The following is an 18,804-nucleotide window of genomic DNA, read 5'->3' as shown; positions in this document are numbered from 1 at the left end:
GAAGCCTACCTAAATGTAGAGATAGTGCTACTTATAAAAATTATAAAGTGGCAGAGAGGGAGGCAAAAAAAGTTGTCCAAGAGGCTAAATGTAAGGCCTATGATAACTCATAAAATAGGTTGAGGACGAATGAGGGAGAAAAACATATTTATAATCTAGGTAGGACAAGGAAAATGAAAACAAGAGAATTGAATGGTGTTTGGTGCATTAAAGATAAAGTTCTAGGAGTGTTGGTAAAAGAAGATCAAGGAGTGTTTGTAAAAGAAGAGCTGATTCAAGAGAGATGAAAAAGTTATTTTAATAAACTTTTTAACGGAAACAATATGAAATATTGGAGCAATTTAAGTAACCAAATGAAGGATAGAAACTATAGATTTGTTTGAAGAATTAGGATAATAGAGGTAAATGATGCATTAAGGAGGATGAAAATGGAAAAAGCTGTGGGACCAAATGAAATAAATTTACTTAATGTCTGCATTTTCCAAATAAGTGACAAAAAATTGAGTTATTATTTATTATAAAATGGTAATTTTAAAGTGGTTTTACTTATATTTGAATTGATCATAAGTTTTGGTGAGAATGAATTGGAATTAATTTTAAATGGGCAAGAAGTAGTTTCAAAAGAGTTTAAAGTGGTTTTAAATTGAATGGCACTTGGCACTATACGCAAAATATAATTAATTAGAATCAAAATGATCTTGACACAAAATTAGAGAAAAATTAAAATCTAATTTAGATATTTTAAAGAGCTTCCACTTTATTATATTTTATAGAATATAGACTAACAATATTCATGCATGCATTTTGTATGTGATTAACAAAAGAAAATAATGTACCAAACAATATATATATATATATATATATATATATATAGAAAGGAATATGGAAATTAAAGGGTGATTGGTATGAATTTCTTTTTGGTACCAAGCCAAAACCAGTCCAAGAGAAACTCAGCTTGTCCTGTTTTGAGGTTGACTTGAACCAATTCCGAAACCATGCCCTTGGTCTTGACTGTATGTATAGACTATCTTCTTCTAAGATGGTTATTGCTGTTTTGTTTTTTAGGCTGAATTCTAAGATCAATGTCAACACTTTCTTCGTTCACATTCCACATGATTGAAACATTTATCAATATCGAAGTATCTTTTTAGTCTTTAATTTTATAATAGAAGTTTCTTTAGTCAATTATAAATAATAACGAATTTGATACCCAAATAATCCCACAGACGAATATTCACCAGAAATGGGCTTTATACATTTTATTACGCGCAAAATCGGCTAAAATCAATTATAATAAGGGGGGGTTCCCATAAATTATAAATTAAATTAAACAAAAAAGAAGGATTCCATTAATCATATATGATCATATTCAAGAAACTTTTATGTATAATAATCAAAGTCATAGGCAATAGAGTGACCCTCCACAAACTTTATACTAGCAAACCATATCATCATAAAATGAACATAATAATGATGAAGAAAATATTGAACAAAAAGATAAGAGAAAAAAATAAATAAATAAGTGGGATTTTTTAATATTAGTGTATATATACATAAACACACTAGTATATGTTTGGAATTTGTCCTGCTGATATTGTGCCCACAGAATAGAACTGAGGGCCCATTAGAATTTTACATGATCACAATCCACTCTCTAATGCATGGTTGGCTGCACGATATTTATTTTGTTTTCACTTTCAATATAATTAAAATGTAATCTAAGACTACTTGAAATTTTCATAGAAAAAGGTTATTTTAGGTGTGGCCCATAAGAAAAAGAGAACTCTGCTTTAGAAGGTTGAGAATATGATTATTATCCAGTTGTTTAGTTTTATGCTTGCCACATGTCCTAAAATACATAGGTAAGTAACACTTTTACCCTACTTTTTTTTTTCTTCTTCTCTCTTTCTCCAAAGAGGAGAGTGATTTATTAAGTGCCCATGTCTATGATAGGTGGAGCACCTTCCTCTTAGAAAGACAGTAATGCCCAACCCATTTCAACCATTTGCATTTGCATTTAATTTCTTTTTCTCTACTCTTTAGGTTCATGTGATTCATTCATGTGAATGATTCTAATAATTTCTTTCCCAAATAAGGGGAATCAATTAGAGATGACAAAATTGAAAATACTCAATCTTTCTTGTCTCGAATGAATGAGATGGGGACGGATTTGACCTCTCCTATCTTTTCTCAAATGTTTATATATATTGTTAAATAATATAGTTATCGAAGAAAAAAAAAACTCATTTACATAATTAATACACTATATAACTTAACATAGAAATAATTACAATAAAATGATGGAGACTCATTGAACTCTAACACCCAATACACAAGATCATTCAAGTAATGATCTAATGAAAAAAATAGTCTTTAATTGAATACGAGAAACTTCGAACATGTATAAAAATGATTAAACTATATATAATTTAATAATTTATACATATCATATTTTTAATTTAGTTTTATCATGCATATTTTACTATCATCCTCAAAACCTTTCTTTCTCTCCAGTTACCATCACCTCTTTCCTTTCTTTCATCTCTCTCATTAATATTAGAGCCAACTCATTGAAGATAACAAAATGCATCCACCTCCACCTAAACCTATCCTATTCCCACCACCGCCCAATGCAAGTTTTTTAGTCCCAAAAAAGAGATAGAGGCATTACCATCCGAAGCACTCCATCTTCTTACCATCACTAGAATCATTCCCACCAATTTAAGCCTTACAAATAAGTGATAGGTGCCATTAAGTTAGGAGGCCATTGCCCAATAACTTGTTGGCCTAAGTGTCTCATAGTTATCCAGTTCATAATGTTTTTAAGTTATGATCCAACTTTTCTTCCTAATTACTTTATCTTATTTTATAAGATTAAGAACATTAAATTCTCTTAAAAGTAAGGAAGCAAATCAAGAGTCTTGTAGTTCAATTAGTAATTTCTCATGTTTTTAACAGGAGCATTTAGGATTCAAATTCTCATTTCTCAACTATTTAATTATAAATTTTTTTTAAAGGCATAGTAATGGAAAAAAAATTCTTTATTATGGTTTTATCATGTTGATGATTATTAAAATAAATAAAAATTCTTTATTTATTTTAATGTAATTAACTAAAAATAAGGAAGACTAGATATATGAAAGAAAATGAAATAAAAAATAACCCGTTCACTAGTTTATTTTGAATTTTATTGTCTTCATGTTTGTGCATTCATGCATACATGATACATATTCAGTTATTCACTAACAAAGGTCGTTTGTGAGTTTGTCATCAATGACTTGTTGGCTACAGCGACAAGGTACCATCCAATAAATCAGTTCTTGTTAACCTATTTTTTCTCTTCTTTCCAACATCATTGATATCTAATGCTTTTGAATGTCAAGTGATGTAGCACAATGTTATTCCGAATTCAACATTTTAAAATCCTTTAAGTCTCAAATTGTAAAACATCCAATTTCTTAACGAATTTTTGTGAGTGAAGACCATCTAATTCATTGTCTTTTTAGTTAAAAAAGTACAGATTTCTAAAGTACCTCCACTAATTCAAACTCTAGAGAAATAACGATATTAAATTTCTAAATAAAATAAAAGGTAAAATAGAAATTTTATTTATTGACTTTTGATTTTTGAAAGAATATTATATTTTGGGACGAAGAGAGTATATTTTTAAAAAAACATACCGTACTTTTTTATAGATTTATTTTAGTAGCACAAAACATTGTATTTGACACTTTATTTATTTTCACATGGATATAACATCTAACTAGTTGTTTATGTCTGAGTTCAAGTCCTAGTTCAGTTTTGATGATATTTTTAGCCTAAAATATTATTTTGTCTCTTGAGTTTGCAAGAAGTTTTTTTCTTCCTCTAAATTTTAAAAAGTTCATTTTTCATCCCTAAACTATTCAATTTGTTTACTATTTATCTTCAAACTTAATATATATATATATATATATATATATATATATATATATATATATATATATTTCTTTTTTCTTTTATCCCTGACCTATTGAAAAAAAAAAATTCATCCCTATTTATGCCCCTAAATTATTGAAAAAAAAAAAAAACTCTTTAAAAAGTTTAGAGATGAAAAAAAAATTTCATACAAACTTTAGAGACAAAAATAATACTTTAGCCTATTAAAAAAGCTATATTTATGTTCATCATGGATACCACACGAGTGTCTATTTTCATCTTGTCTCCTTTTAGGGACAAAAAATATTTCACTCAAAACAGGTTGGATTAGGATAGGACAGAGACATTCTACCATACCTAATGAGATAACGACAACACTAATGAGAGTGAAAGAGATGAGAGAAAAGAGAAAGGGGCTGTGGTGGAAAAAATAAACGAGTGTTTTGAGGGTAACAATCATAATAATAGTTGGTTGATGTAACATAGTTATGCTATTTCAATTGAACAAATGTTAGATTAATTTAATAAATTTGTATAATGTACTATCCCAAATAAAAAAATAATCTCAAAACCACTTACAATTTGAAGATGTGTGTAGTCACATTCACCCCATTCCATGCCCTAACATTGGTTTGAGATAGTGCCCCCAATTTTCGTGCATTTAGAGGATTGTAAATCCTTGATGACTTATCTTTAGGCTTTTAGGGAATCCCCTTATCTTCTTCATTAAACATCAATAGGTTAGGAGAGAATGAAAAGAAGTGTCAGTGGTCCCCTAGAAAGTAGAAACCCCAATTTAATTTTGGTATTAATTTTGATATAAGCAACTTGTCAAGAAGACTAGGCATATTGATATTGAATTTCAACCGAACAAAGTTTCTCTCCAAACTAGTTTGGAGAGAAACTCTTTAAACTTCTTATATATTTCATTTTTTGGTGTGAATTTTGAGAATCTAATCGTTGAATTTCATATTCTTTATGTTCTTAACATACGTATCAAATTTCGTTCAAATTGGATATTATTTACTATTTGATCAATTAACTTATTTTTTACATACAACTTTAAATCACAAAAACTTGAAATTATGACATTTAATTGATGATATAGCAATTGATCTTTGATCTTCTTGAAATTTTGTAAGCATTAAGAATGTAATAAGAACATGTAATCTAACGGTTAGATTTTCAAAATTCACACTCAATATAAAGATATATGATGAGTTTGTAGGGTTTCTCTCCAAACTAGTTTGGAGAGAAACTTTGTTCATTTGAACCCACCCCTCCCAACCCCAAACTGATTGGATATTTCACTTCTTCCCCTTCTTTTCTTTTCCTTTCCTTTCATTTCAATTTCAATATAAACCGACTCCTTTATATTTTTCTCTTTTTTTTTTTTGAGGCTATGGACCATCCAGTTGTGTACATCTAAGACCATTAAGAGAGAAAATGAAACATTCTCCTATAGACTTTTTATGGAGGTAAATATCATGATGGGACGAAAGTGATGTTGCCGGACAAATCTAGCCGTCCATCTGTTTTACTTTATACCATCATTGGACCCACATTAACTTAGCCTGCATTTTGTTTTGTGCACCCATTGTTTTTACATTCAATAACCTTCTTGAGTAGATGGTTCTTTTCTCTATTCCATGAATTTAAACAAGTTTCAAACTAATGCTCTCCCTTTCTAAAAAATGTTAGATATATGTCAAATTTTATACGAGGTAAAGTTTGGGTCCAATGCTCTGTGCACTGAATTCATTAAAATGTGGATATATAATAAAAAATTGATATATTTTAGCATTTTAATGGATCTTAATCGTAGGAGCACTAGTCCCAAACCTATTCTTTTTAAGCATATTTTCCCAATTATATTGGTTGTCATGTCAATAGAGTAGATCTAGCATTTGTTTGTATGAGTCAGCTGGATCGATCTAGCAATATTCCTTTTCACAACATTTGTAATAACTGACAATAAGTCCATCCTTTTACCATAGATAAGCAAACAAGCACTCAACCACCCATCAATACCAGGTCCTAAAATTAGCAGTTACCCAATCTAGCCGGCCAAGTCTAGATTCCTTAGCTTGGGAAATATTGGAAATACTTGATTATTTGAGAAGGTTACGAACTTTGATGCCCAAGTGCTGAGTTGTACAGTTGTCTTTTGTCCATCAATTCAAAGTTTGATTCAACTGTAATGCAATGTTCACCAAATTGATATGTTTTAGCATCTTAATGGGTCTTGTGCATAGGAGCATTAGTCCCAAACCCATTCCTTTTAAGCATATTTCTCCAATTATATTGATTGTCATGTCAATAGAGTAATTCTACCATTTGTTTGTATGAGTTTATTGGATCGACCTAGCAATATTCCTTTTCATAACATTTATAATAATTAACAATAAGTCCGTCCTTTTACGGTTTTACCATAGATAAGAAAACAAGCAGTCAACCACCTATCAAAACCAGGTCCTAAAATTCGCAGTTACCCAATCTAGCCGGTCAAGTCTAGCTTGGGAAATATTGCAAATACTTGATTATTTGAGAAGGTTTCAAACTTGATGCTCAAGTGCTGAGTTGCACAGTTGTCTTTTGTCCATCAATTCAAAGTTTGATTCAACTGTAATGCAATGCTCACCAAGCATGGTGAAATGAAATGTGACAAAGGCATTTAGAGGGTTGGTGTTTGATAGCTATATAATTTAATTGCATCTATAGTATATATGTGACTCGTCAGACACCATTGGGCAAAAAGAATAGTTTTTCAAAATGTTGAAATCACTAAAATTGGGCATCAATTATTTAGTAATGACATGTCATTGTTATGTATTATCTTATCCAATCATCTTAGGATATTTATCCTAGTTTGATTCCAAGCTATCACATGAAATAAATTTGATTTATTCCCGTATGCGAATCAAAAATCTTGGATTAAGATTGGGATAAAGACTTGCTTAAAAATCCAAAAATCCAAATCATTAACCAATAAAATTGAATCACAATTCAAGCCATTGACAGTCCCAGACTTCCAGTCAAAGGAAGCAATTTTTTTTTTTATAGATAAATAGTGAGTTGATTTAATTTTCAAGTTTAACAAGATTTAATTCCACCTGACTTAATGGAAATTTAATGGAGTAGAGAATATTTTGTAGCCCAGCATTTGAAAAGACTTCTTCAAAAGAATGCAGCTTTTGGCCAAGAGCACCACAAAAACCACATTAGTAGTTCATATAACCAAGAAAAATAAGCAAAGGGAGAGGGTTGCTACTTGCTACTTTGCTAGTAGGCACTCCTTATTTGGAGATAAAGATGGCACTAGGACAATTACAAAGGGACCCAAGCAGTTAAGGAATGGGCTAAAGTGTTAGAAGATCTAATAACATGAGAAAATGAAATACAAAATTCCAAAACTTTCACATCATGGAGGAATTACCTCTAAAAAAAGCAATGAATTTTACTAATAAGATTAGGCACATAAAACTTTTAATTAAAATTTCCACAATTGTTGATTTAATTTTTTGTGATTGGTGTCGTATTATAAAGTCATATCAATAATAAGTCTACGTAAAAGCGATACTTCTCTAATCATAACTTATCAAAGTGTTGTATTAAGTCATACAAAAGTGATGTTATTTCAATCACAACTTGCCCCCAACAATTTAAGAAAAAAAATCTTATAAAAATACTTTGATAAATTCATGCAAAAAGATATTACTCAAATAATAACTTAGTATTATTATCACTTTAAGTCTTTAAAACAAGTTGGAATAGTGAAAAAGGTAGAACAATTAACATGTTCAACCTCCACATATACAATAAGAATCATACACAAAGGGCAGCCTTATAACTATAAGGTGGGTTGATTTTAAAAAGCAAAGGGGTGCCCAGAAGAATGGCCTTAAATAATGCCAATTTGCTTCGTTTTCACTTTCCAATGAAATCTTAAAAGACCAACATACTCTCAAGATGTCCCATTCTCCGAAAACCCACGAGCACCCGACTAAAGTTTAAAACAAAAAATTTTAGAAAATTGTTGCTTAAGCCATAACCCCAATTATAAATTAAGATTTGCTGGTCCCCTCTTCCACCTCCCTAAGCTTGAAATAAAAAATTAAAATATATACTCGTATAAATAACTACATAAATTATTAAATTATAAGGAATTAATAAAGAGGGACACAAAAAAAGAAGAAGAAAAAAACTAATGTACTATAATTCATTCTAAGAGAATAAAGGAAGCAACCATCACTAGCTTTCAACTCTTTGCATTGCCGCCCACAGATAACTAAATACAATCAATCATTACAAACCCATTTTGACAAAATAAACAAAAATTGGGACCCACTAGATCAGCCGTTGGAGGATCTTTGATGAAATAGCAAAGGACAGCCAGGATGAAATTATATACTTAGGTTCAAGTATTATTCAATGTACATAGTTAATGAAGAAACATGGTACCACATTTACTCCTAGGAAGAGAAAAAAAAAAGTGTGGTAAAAAATTTTATAAAAAAAATAAAAAAGACATAATATATTTGGCCTAAAAAGACTAATTTTGGGGGTAGTAGAGAAGGGTTACAAAAACAGAGATGTACAAGGAACCTCATCATTTCAAGTCCTCCCCCTTTTGAAAAAATCAACAAAATCAAGAATTATCTAGGAAAAACAAAACCCACAAATTTCAATAGAATAGAGGGGAAGTAAAGGAGCCAAAGTCAGTTGCTCGAGGAAGAAAAAGAGGGAAGAAGAAGCCAAAGAGCACTCAAATCAAAAGGAGGGAGGACACGTATCTATATGGGAAGGCATTAGAAACTTAGGACTTAGGACTTAGGAAGTAGTAGCAGAAGCAAAATCCCAGTCAATCCAGTCAAACTTTTTACAACCCAATAAGAATAACCTCAATCGAACATCATACAACAATGCCAACTATATTTATTAATAACATACCACTTGCCCTCCTTCCCCACCTCTCTCTCTCTCTCTCTCTCTCTCTCTCTCTATATATATATATATATTGGTATAATTAATTAATATATTTCATAGTAATATAGGTACACTTTAAAGTTGAGGAGAAAAGTTAAGAAACGCAGGAAAGGCAGGAATTGGAATGGAAGGGAGTTCATGACAATTTCATGTCTCATAGTTTTGGCTAAACTCTCTTGCTTTCTCTTTTCATTTTTATAGATATATTCTTCTTTTTATTTTCCGGGTCTTTATTATTTTTCACTTTCTTTTTCTTTCTGCCCATTAAACAATGAAAATGGCATATTACCAATCATCCTTTCCCCTCTATAGGAAACACCCATCATTGCTCCCAACAATCCTTTTCAACCTTAGAAACCTGAGCTTCTAAGATATTCCCTCTCTTCCAATTCTTCCTTCTTCTTCTTCTTCTCCTCCTTTCTCCTCCATATTATGCTACCTCTCACAATTTATATATCTCCCTCTTTATAACCTTCTCTTCCTTTTGTTTTTTAAAAACCGTCCACTTTTTGTTTCTTTTCCCTCTTAGACCTTAGCTCCACCACACAACCAAAAAAAAACATGGATCCTTCTTCTACAAACTCTGTGAATGGCTTCTACTCATTTCTCACCCGTGGGATTGATGATCTTGAACGCTTTTACTTGTCCAATAACTTCATGTCAATTCAATTCCTTCAAAGGGTACTCTCACTGCTTCGATCCTTTCACTCCCAATTGACTCTCCTTGTCCAAAAGCTCCATTTGCCAGTGGGTGAGAAGTGGCTTGATGAGTACATGGATGAAAGTTCGAAGCTTTGGGAAGTTTGTCATGTGCTAAAGTCTGGGATATCAGGCATGGAAAACTATTACTCTGCTGGGTTCAATATAACTTCTTCACTTGACGCTCATCGCCATCTCACTCCACAGCTTTCTCGCCAGGTTCAACTTCATCACCAACCTTCAAATTTCATATAAAGATTCAATTTTTATTTGGCTTTGATTGATTTTTTTTTTTTTTTTTGAAACAGGTGGTTAGAGCAATATCTGGGTGTCGAAGAGAAGCACTAGGATTGGAGGAAGAGAATAGAGGCTTAATGGAAACAAGAATCCAACCACTTTCTTTGCGTTTTGATGAGAAGGTCTCCATAGAGTCAAAGCTAAATGGGTTCAATGGCTTCAGGGGTGTCCTTTATGCAATGAGGAATGTTAGCTCTTTGTTGCTGATGATACTGCTATATGGATTGGTGTACTGTTGGCCAGAGTCAAGTTTCTTAAGGGGTGGATATGAAGGTTGCTTGTTTTTTGGATCCGGGTTTATGATATCAACAGCAAGGTTGCAACAAAGGGTGGCTGCAGAGATCAACCAGATGAATGGGAGGCCAGGGATTTTGCTGTATGAGTTTAGGAGATCAAAGTTGGCTATGGAGGAGCTGAGAGGAGAATTGGAGAGAACAGGGTCACAAGGAGGAGTGGTGGAGTGGGAAAGTGAGGTTGGGATAAGAGAAAGAGTGGACAACTTGAGAGGGTGTTTTGGGGTGTTGAGATCTGGTGCTGACAATATTGTTGGCCAGCTTGATGATTTCTTTGATGAAATTGTTGAAGGGAGGAAGAAGCTTTTGGACTTTTGCAGTCATAGGTAGAGAAAGAGAACGAGAGTGAAAGAGAGATAGTGATAGAAATGGTCGGATGGAAGAAAACGAAAAAAAAAAAAAAATGAATATTACAAGTAGAGGAATCAGTTGTTGGGGTTGTTGTACCTTTAAGCCTTCTGTCCCTCTTTGTTTCTTATTATTGTTATTATTATTTTTTTCTTATTGTTCTTTTTTTTTTTCCTCTTGTGGGTTTACTGTTTTTTACTTCTTATGGTCGCTATAGTTGAAGCTTCGGAGGATAGCTTTTGTTTCAGCAACCCCAAAAGGAAGGTTCTTGAATTGAATGTAAGTCTAGGTTTCAAAAAGACTTTAAATGAGAGTTCAAGAAGAAAATTAAACAGAAAGTGTCTTTGTTTTGTTTTTATTTTTTTAACCACTTACACGAAACACCAACCCCAAGCTCCTATTTAAAAATTTGGGTGGAGAAAGATTTGGAAGCTTCTTAATATCCTCATAAGGGAAGACAAAATAATGATATTCCCATTAGTTATTATATTTTAAATGGTTATTTTATGTTTTCTTTTTTCTTAGGAAGTGATTTTTTTTTTCTCCTCTTGCTCTGTTTTGTTCATAGAGAGTGGCTCTTTTTTTAGTTGTTATAGTAAATGATTAATCATTCAAGTTGTGAAAGAATGATGAAAAGAGTGGCTTAGGACTGTAGGGGCGACTGCGAGATTCCTTGGCCGCTTTAATTTCAAAAGCAGCAGCTTCTTTTGCTCTTAAGGAAGCTTTTGTCTGATTCGGTTCACTTTGAAAGCAATGGAGTCGATGAAAGCTCCTTGCCACAACATCCCTCTCTTCCTGACATGTCTCTTCCAAACTCTCTCTCTCTCTCTCTCTCTCTCTCTCTCTCTCTTTTGCTAACAAAAATTTTATTCTGCTGCCAATTTCATCCCCTTTTTTGGGTTGGAGGGTATAAAATATTGAGCAGAAAATTAAGTTGTCACTTTCTCACATCTAACCGTATCTCATGCTTTTTGTCCCTTGCCGGAAATCCATGCCTTGCCTCCCTCGAAGGGTTCCATATGAGTATGCCAAAACACAAAAGAATAAAATATTGGCCAAAGTAAGAACATAAAGACAAAAAACAATGAGTAATACTATCTTTATTCTCCAAAAAAAAAAGAGTAAAATTAATAAAAAGAGCCAACATGCCGAATGCCAGAAATTCTGGTAGCAGAGCTCTGTTGCAACAAACCAAATGGGTAACGTGTTGTGCACGGCCATTACCCATAAAACCGCACATCATGTTTTACATCAACCACCAAAGCAAAGACCATGCTCTTGATTCATTAAAAAATAAAAATTGGCAAAGAAGAAGAAGAAAGAGTAAGACATACACTGCCCCAGAAGTTGGCGAGTCATTAGAGGATGAATGGTAAAACCAAGATGTTTCTAAACCAGAACCGTTATCAAATGCCGAAGGCAAAAGCAAGATGTTTTTAAACCAGAACCATTATCAAATGCCAATTAGCTGTGGGATTCACACTGTAAGAAGGACGTGCTTATATCCAATACATGAAAATCTTTTTCCAACAAAACATAATCGAACAGTTCGAATTGAAGACATAATTGGTTCACACACTATAAGAAGGATGTGCTTATATTCAATACATGAAAATCTTTTTCCAACAAAACATAATCGAACAGTTCGAATTGAAGACATAATAGGTTCAAAAAAAGATAGAAGATTCAAATGCAACATTTGCATATTTTTCACATATAACTCATTTGAAAAAGCAACTTTTGATATCTGTCCCAGTTCCTTAATTACAAATGTATTCAGATAAAAAATTACAGACCAAAACTTCGAGACGCCTTCACAAACATATCAGGAAATAAAAGAGAAGACCTTTTGGTATAAATTTTACAAAATCACAAAAATAGATAGTCAGACAGGCACTTGGGTAAGCAATGCTTGTAAAATTTTTGGGCAACAAAATCTTAATGTTGAACTATTTTAGGGCGCGTAATTTACAGGAGAGGGCCTGGGAGAAAAATGGATGGGTGGTTACCATGTGGGCCACAGAAGCAACATAATGATATTAGAGATGTGGGCTGGCTGCCTCTTCACATGTTCAAATATCAAATCCTGGCATTGCAAACTGGGAAGCAAATGTCTCGACCTGATTTCGGAGCTCAATAATATTTTTATTGTTCTGCAGACCCTTAAAAAAATCTTTCTGTAATTTCCCAGGTTCCCTCTGCACCATACTAGTAATCTGGGCTGCCCTAAAAAGAAACTCAGCAATTGTCTCAAAATCAGCCTCTAAACAACCTCTTGTTGTCATAGCAGGAGTACCTAAATAAGAACAAAGAAAAATTATGAGTTGAATGTAATAATCAGTCCACACTAGGATGGTGACATTCAGATATGTATTAATTACCACTGTTACTAATGAAATAATTTATGCAACAATATTTTGCAACAATATAACAGTAATGAACTTCAGATACATGTCTTTTTCACCACTTAAGAATTCAGAAAATTGAGAAATAAAGCACAAAATACGGAAAGCTTTGTAAAATTATTTCCATGGGGCACCCAAGGGAAAGAAGCATGCTAATAAGAACATTCTTCCTTTGCAGCATTTTAAAAATATCATTCTAAAATTTGGATACCAAGATATTGTTTATCTACAGGGATTTTCCAGATAACCCTCCACCCTGTTCTTATAGGGGAAGGTGGTGTCATTTTAGTTGTTATCTCTTCAGCAAAAGAAGGGCAAAAGAAGGGGATACGATCATACAAGATAAATTAAAAGGTGTGGCCAAAATGTACACAACACTTTTTCAAAGCCTACTTGTAAATTCAGTATGACAAACTACTCACCAATTCTTACTCCTCCAGGAGAAATAGCACCATTGTCACCAAATATAGCACTTTTATTGAGAGTGATGTGACACATCTCACAGACCTTCTCATAGTTCTTGCCTACAAAACACATAGCAGGTAAAAAAGATCAGAACTTGAGGTGCATATTTGAGCAGGTAGTTTTTACATTTGTAACCTAAAAGCAAAAAAGCTAATGATTAAATTTGTACCACAAAAGAGAGAAAGCAAAACAATATGACCCAAAAACAACTTGAAAGTAATTTGAGTGATATTCATATTCCAATAGTACGGTGGTTTCCCCTTTTTAGACATATCAAGTCAAAAGTATTCCCCTTTCATGATTCTTTGATAACACAATAATTTCAAATATCATGGTAACAATTCATAAAACCCTACACTTTCCACACAAGTTACTAATCTTCGGATTCCAAGCAAGTATGTTTATGCATAGCTAAACACCAGAGCCTTCGCAAAATGAAGCTGGTATACATATTTCTGGATAATAAGTTATGAGAATCTTCTGACTGTCAACAAAAAATAGGTACAAGATTACCGAATTTCATAGCCAATTTCATACATAAAACCTGTCGATATACAAACCAATTACCACAGAACTTTAGAAGCTCATATAAAACTACAGTTATGCTCACTAAATTCAGATGGGCGCCACAGAATGTAGTGCCAGAATCAAAGCAAGTTTAAGTCATGAAGTAAGATGGAACAAAGCAAACTTTATCCTTTAAAATATTTCCTTCTTTTTTTCTTTTTTCTTTTTTTTTTTTTTAGTGAAAGAGCAGGAAAAATTAGAATACCTGTTAAGCCTAGGGCAGTTAGATCCCAAAGCAACAAATGATTATCAGTACCCCCAGTCACCAGCTTGCATTTTCTTCTCGACAAAGCAGATGCTAATGCCTGAGCATTTTTCTTCACCTGTTGCATATAGGCTTTATACTCTGGAGTAGCTACTTGTTTTAAAGCTATAGCAAGAGCAGCAATGTGATTATTGTGAGGACCCCCTTGCAACGATGGAAATACCGCGAAGTTTATCCTTTCCTCAAAATCATAATGAGTACTACCATCTCCGTGACTAAGGAGCAAGCCCTGTTTCCTTGATTTCATACCCCTCCTGTAAAAGATTATACCTCCCCTAGGACCCCGGAGACTTTTGTGAGTCGTTGAGGTAACAATATCACAATATTTAAATGGGCTTGTGCATTCCTGTAATTGATGACAAACAAAAATGACCATAAGAAACTTGGAATTCTTTTTTCTTTTCCTTTTTTTGATAGGCAAATAAATTTTAAAGTAAGAAACTAGGATTTCCTTATGATAATAATATGATTATAAGGAAGCATATAAACAGCATGATAGATTTCCAAAGAAACTTATACATCTATTGGCAAGTTACAAATAGGTCTCAAACCTACAACCTTGCATTCTACCCTAGTTATCATAGGAAGAAGAAGTGCCATAACAGCATATTGGCTTCCAAAGAAAATAATGCCAACTTACCAAAGTTACTGACAAGATGTGCGTGTAAGAGAGAGAGAGAGAGAGAGAGAGAGAGAGAGATTGACATCAGAGAAGGTTCTGAGCTTCAACTATATTTTGTTTGAGGGTCCAATTTGATACAAAGAGAATTTAATGAATAATTCTTAATAATGAACACAACACAATAGTATATGAAAGTAAATGAGACACTAAAGAAAGATCCAGCCTCATCAAATTTTTTTTTTTATTGTTAGGTTGTTAAGTTACATGTGGGTCTTGAACCCACAACCTCACCCTCTACCTAGCACTTTTAAGAAGGGAGGTGCCAGTAGAGCTAGAGCCCAGCCACATCAACTATACTCCAATACTTCTCCACAAATATCAAGGACACCAGTCTGACTTCCAAATTGACTACTATAAAATCCATTCTATCTCGAGTTCTTGCAGCAAAAAAGTGGTAATAATAAACAATCAAGGAACTCATCTCATGCAGTTCCACTGGCAAAGTAAATTATTTTTGTGGGAGAATGAACTGCATTAAGAAATTTCTAGCTTGAGATGAAATTGGACAAGAACCCTCTCAAATTGGCAACATAACCTATTTTATTTATACCATCTGAACTTTTGTGACAACTTATGGATTAAAGAAATCTCCTCTCAATATCAAACCTTTCGACATACCTCAAGACCTAAATCTCAATTTTTTTTTTTATAAGTACCTAAATCTCAAAAATTAAAAATCAGTTTTAACAATGAATAAAAATAAAAAACTGTCCTGTCTTTACTTATTATTATAATTATTTTTAAAAAGACCTGTGTTCATACCATTACTATGTCAATAGAGTAAGCATGCACGAAAGTGCAGGGCGTCAAACAACAACAACAAAAAAGCAGATATAGTGTTGTTCTGTTCTGCACTATAAGGGCAAAGTGGTGTAAATGATAATTGCTCTGTTTTCAAATCAATAAAAATTACCTCTTATGCATTCCCCCCCCCCCCCCCAAAAAAAAAAGCCATGAGGGTGCATACATACATGCATATAGGAAATATTTTTATTGAAATATAGGAAAATTTTTGTATTTGTAAAACCAATATCCTAAATTTTTAAGCCTAGACACTTGCGAATACAGGCAGGTTTAGTAAAATATCATGCATATAATGCAACGGTTGTTCTAGTACAAGAAGTCAAGGGGTCAAAACATGAGAACATAATGGATCAATTGCTTGTAAACTAACCTACAATACTGTAAGCTGAGTTCAAATCAGGTCATAAATGAGCTTTAAGAGCTCTAATGCTCTTTTTTGGGGAAAAATTTTTGGGGGTGTCTGGCAACCCACTAAAAAAGTGTTTCCAGAGGTCCTTAGAGCTGAAAAAAGGAAACTAGCTTTAAGGCTAGAGCAGAGACACTTCCCAACCAGAAAAAGCAAAGTTCCCACTTCCCACTGATGGTAGACTTAGTGTAAGTGAGCTCTAAGATCACATCTTTGGAATATAATCTGGGCTGTAATAGCTAAGTGAACTCTACATAATATAAAGTGAGTCAACTAGCTAAAATTTGGAACTTTTCGGAGAAAGTTCTACAATTCACTGTTCATACTTTATAAATCCATAACTTTGTAGTACAATTTATTACTATAATTTGCCTCTATATCACAAAAGCTCTACACTTACAGCTCTACTTCCTACCATATTGACAAACGAGCAAATCGTCATTTAAATATAAGTTATATTAACAAACGGTCGTGAGGACTCTAAACTGCACAATTCCTATGACTACCACAACATAAGGTGGTGACAAATATGATCACAAACTACAAGAACCCCATCTACTGTACAGAAAAAAGAGAACTAAATTAACCCCAGCTCATAATGACCATAACAATTGTATTCAAATAAATGAAAACACTTTCAAATGCAACAAAATTTTAAAAAAAAATTAGATAATCAAAAAGGTTAAATCAAATTCCAAATTTGTAAAAGTGAAGCATTTTAAACCTTGGCTGCCACGAGTCCGCTAATATGAGCCATGTCACACATCAACACAGCTCCGCATTTATCCGCAATCTGCCTACACCTCGCATAATCCCACTCCCTTGGGTACGAACTCCCGCCACAAATAAGTATCTTGGGGCGAAAATCAAGCGCTTTCTCCTCAAGCTTGTCGTAATCAATATAACCCGTATGTGGATTCACTTTATAGGGCAAATTCTCAAAGAATATAGAAGCAGCAGCGACTTTCTTCCCATTTGGAGTGTAATACCCATGACTCAAATGCCCGCCTGACGGAGAATCCAATCCCATAATCCGATCATTTGGGAGTAAAAGACCCGTGTAAACCGCAAAATTTGCAGAGGTACACGAGTATGGCTGAACATTCACACCCCATTTCTCCGAATCAAGATCAAACGCCGCTAATGCGCGCTCGTGACAGAGCAATTCAATTTGATCAATATGTTGATTCCCAGTGTAGTACCTTGCACCAGGCATTCCCTCCGAGTACTTGTTTGTCAAGTGACTACCCAGAGCTTCCATCACAGCCCTGCACACGTAATTCTCCGAAGCAATCAATTCAATCCCTTTAAACTGTCTCTGCTTTTCCTTCTCCATAATCGAGTTGATTTCCGGGTCTGCCACGCCGAGTGGCTGGTTCCCCCAACCCCAAACCGCCGCCCGCCTCGCCTCTAGCCTGGGCTCGACCGCCACTCGCTTCGTAGCGTTCTGACAGAGCAGCGAGTCTCTCGACCTCTTCAAACACATCGGGTGCCCCAAAATGCTGAATTTCTCATCCTCACTCTGGTCTTCCCCTTCCCCTTCCCCTTCCCCTTCCCCATTCTCAATCTCGATTACCTCCTCCTTTTGCTGTAGCAACTGTAGTGGAACAGACGGCACCGAATTCGACGAATCGCAATAGCTCGAATCGATTTTCAGCGAAATCGAATCGTCAGAAACCGAAGTGTGCGAACTGAAGCCCAGAGAAAGAGCGGGTTGAGCGTGTGGCAAATCCATAACAACAACAACAACTACTACTACTTTTACAAAAACAAATCCAATTTATTCAGGGATACGTGTAACAGCAACAGAAACAACGACAACACCGTCTGCATAAGCCACAAGTACAGTAACGAAACCTCGAAGATCGGTTCGAATTTGCTGAAGCAGAGGGAGCTTCCATGGAAGTTTCAGAGAAAAAACCCAAACCCTAACTCAAACCCTAAAAAGGAAACGAAATTGATATTTGTGTTTTATAGAGAGAAAGGTGAGAAAGGTTACCGGTAGAACTGGGAAGTGTAGAATGAACCTGGCCTATATTACGGGAAAAGGGGGGGGTGTTTGGAAATTAGGATTAGTAGCAAGTTGAAGGGTGAAGGTGACCGGGGATAGGCGGTGAAGTGTGTGTAAACGTGGAGAGGAGGGAATATCTTTTTCTTTGGCAACGGGAAAAGAAAAGGAAAGGAGAGGGATTCGATATAATAGGATGGAAATATACGTGGACGGAAAGATGTCTATGTTCGAAGTGGAAAATTTTGAGGTTAGGAATAGTAGGAAGAGTGGTTCTATTTGTTTGTTTTGTGGGTCTAATAAGTCTGAGATGAGTGGGGCTCATATCTATGCGTCGTTGTTTTAATGTAACTAATGTTGGTGCCACGACTCACTCATGTGGCGAGTTGTAATTTGTAAAAAAGTGTCTCCACATGGACCACTATCACCCTTCTATCAATTACAACTCGCCACATAGGTGAGTTGTGGCACAAATTATAGTACTAGCATAGCTCTCTTAATATTTATTCTATCTATCCCACCATTTCAACAACTATTCAAGCGTCACCCAAAAAAAAAAAAACGATGTTGTGAAAATTAATTATAATTTATTTACTAATAAATAATTACTAGTACAAAAAATTTAAACCAAGATTTGCCTAATTATAGAGAGAGTGAGGGG

General features: G+C 34.0%; 2 protein-coding genes across 2 annotated transcripts; one reads left to right on the top strand and one right to left on the bottom strand.

Annotated features, from left to right (window-relative positions):
• The first annotated feature begins 8,950 nt into the window (after positions 1-8,950).
• LOC142612807 (uncharacterized) lies at positions 8,951-10,879 on the top strand. The gene is made up of 2 exons (XM_075784965.1): positions 8,951-9,822; positions 9,912-10,879. Exons 1-2 carry the CDS (start codon positions 9,466-9,468, stop codon positions 10,521-10,523), a joined length of 969 nt encoding a protein of 322 aa, XP_075641080.1. The 5' UTR covers positions 8,951-9,465; the 3' UTR covers positions 10,524-10,879.
• A 1,345-nt stretch (positions 10,880-12,224) lies between these two features.
• On the bottom strand, positions 12,225-18,165 carry LOC142613585 (serine hydroxymethyltransferase 7). Its single transcript, XM_075785993.1, has 4 exons — positions 16,860-18,165; positions 14,184-14,589; positions 13,369-13,470; positions 12,225-12,837 (listed from the first exon to the last, which is right to left on the bottom strand). The coding sequence occupies exons 1-4, from the start codon at positions 17,868-17,870 to the stop codon at positions 12,614-12,616; spliced, it is 1,743 nt and encodes a 580-aa protein (XP_075642108.1). The 5' UTR covers positions 17,871-18,165; the 3' UTR covers positions 12,225-12,613.
• Positions 18,166-18,804: the final 639 nt, after the last annotated feature.

The sequence above is a fragment of the Castanea sativa genome, chromosome 10 (genome assembly GCF_040712315.1).
Source record: "Castanea sativa cultivar Marrone di Chiusa Pesio chromosome 10, ASM4071231v1".
Classification (NCBI taxonomy): Eukaryota; Viridiplantae; Streptophyta; class Magnoliopsida; order Fagales; family Fagaceae; genus Castanea; species Castanea sativa.
This window is presented reverse-complemented; position numbering and strand designations above follow the sequence as displayed.

What these genes read in the sequence shown, in the direction of transcription:
- LOC142612807 (XM_075784965.1), top strand. Translation starts at nt 9,466, where the DNA reads ATGGATCCTTCTTCTACAAACTCTGTGAATGGCTTCTACTCATTTCTC. An exon ending in CTCCACAGCTTTCTCGCCAG is followed by an intron (nt 9,823 to 9,911) that starts GTTCAACTTCAT and finishes TTTTTGAAACAG; the next exon opens with GTGGTTAGAGCAATATCTGG.
- LOC142613585 (XM_075785993.1), bottom strand. Translation starts at nt 17,870, where the DNA reads ATGGATTTGCCACACGCTCAACCCGCTCTTTCTCTGGGCTTCAGTTCG. An exon ending in GCGGACTCGTGGCAGCCAAG is followed by an intron (nt 14,590 to 16,859) that starts GTTTAAAATGCT and finishes CATCAATTACAG; the next exon opens with GAATGCACAAGCCCATTTAA. An exon ending in TCCTGGAGGAGTAAGAATTG is followed by an intron (nt 12,838 to 13,368) that starts GTGAGTAGTTTG and finishes GTTCTTATTTAG; the next exon opens with GTACTCCTGCTATGACAACA.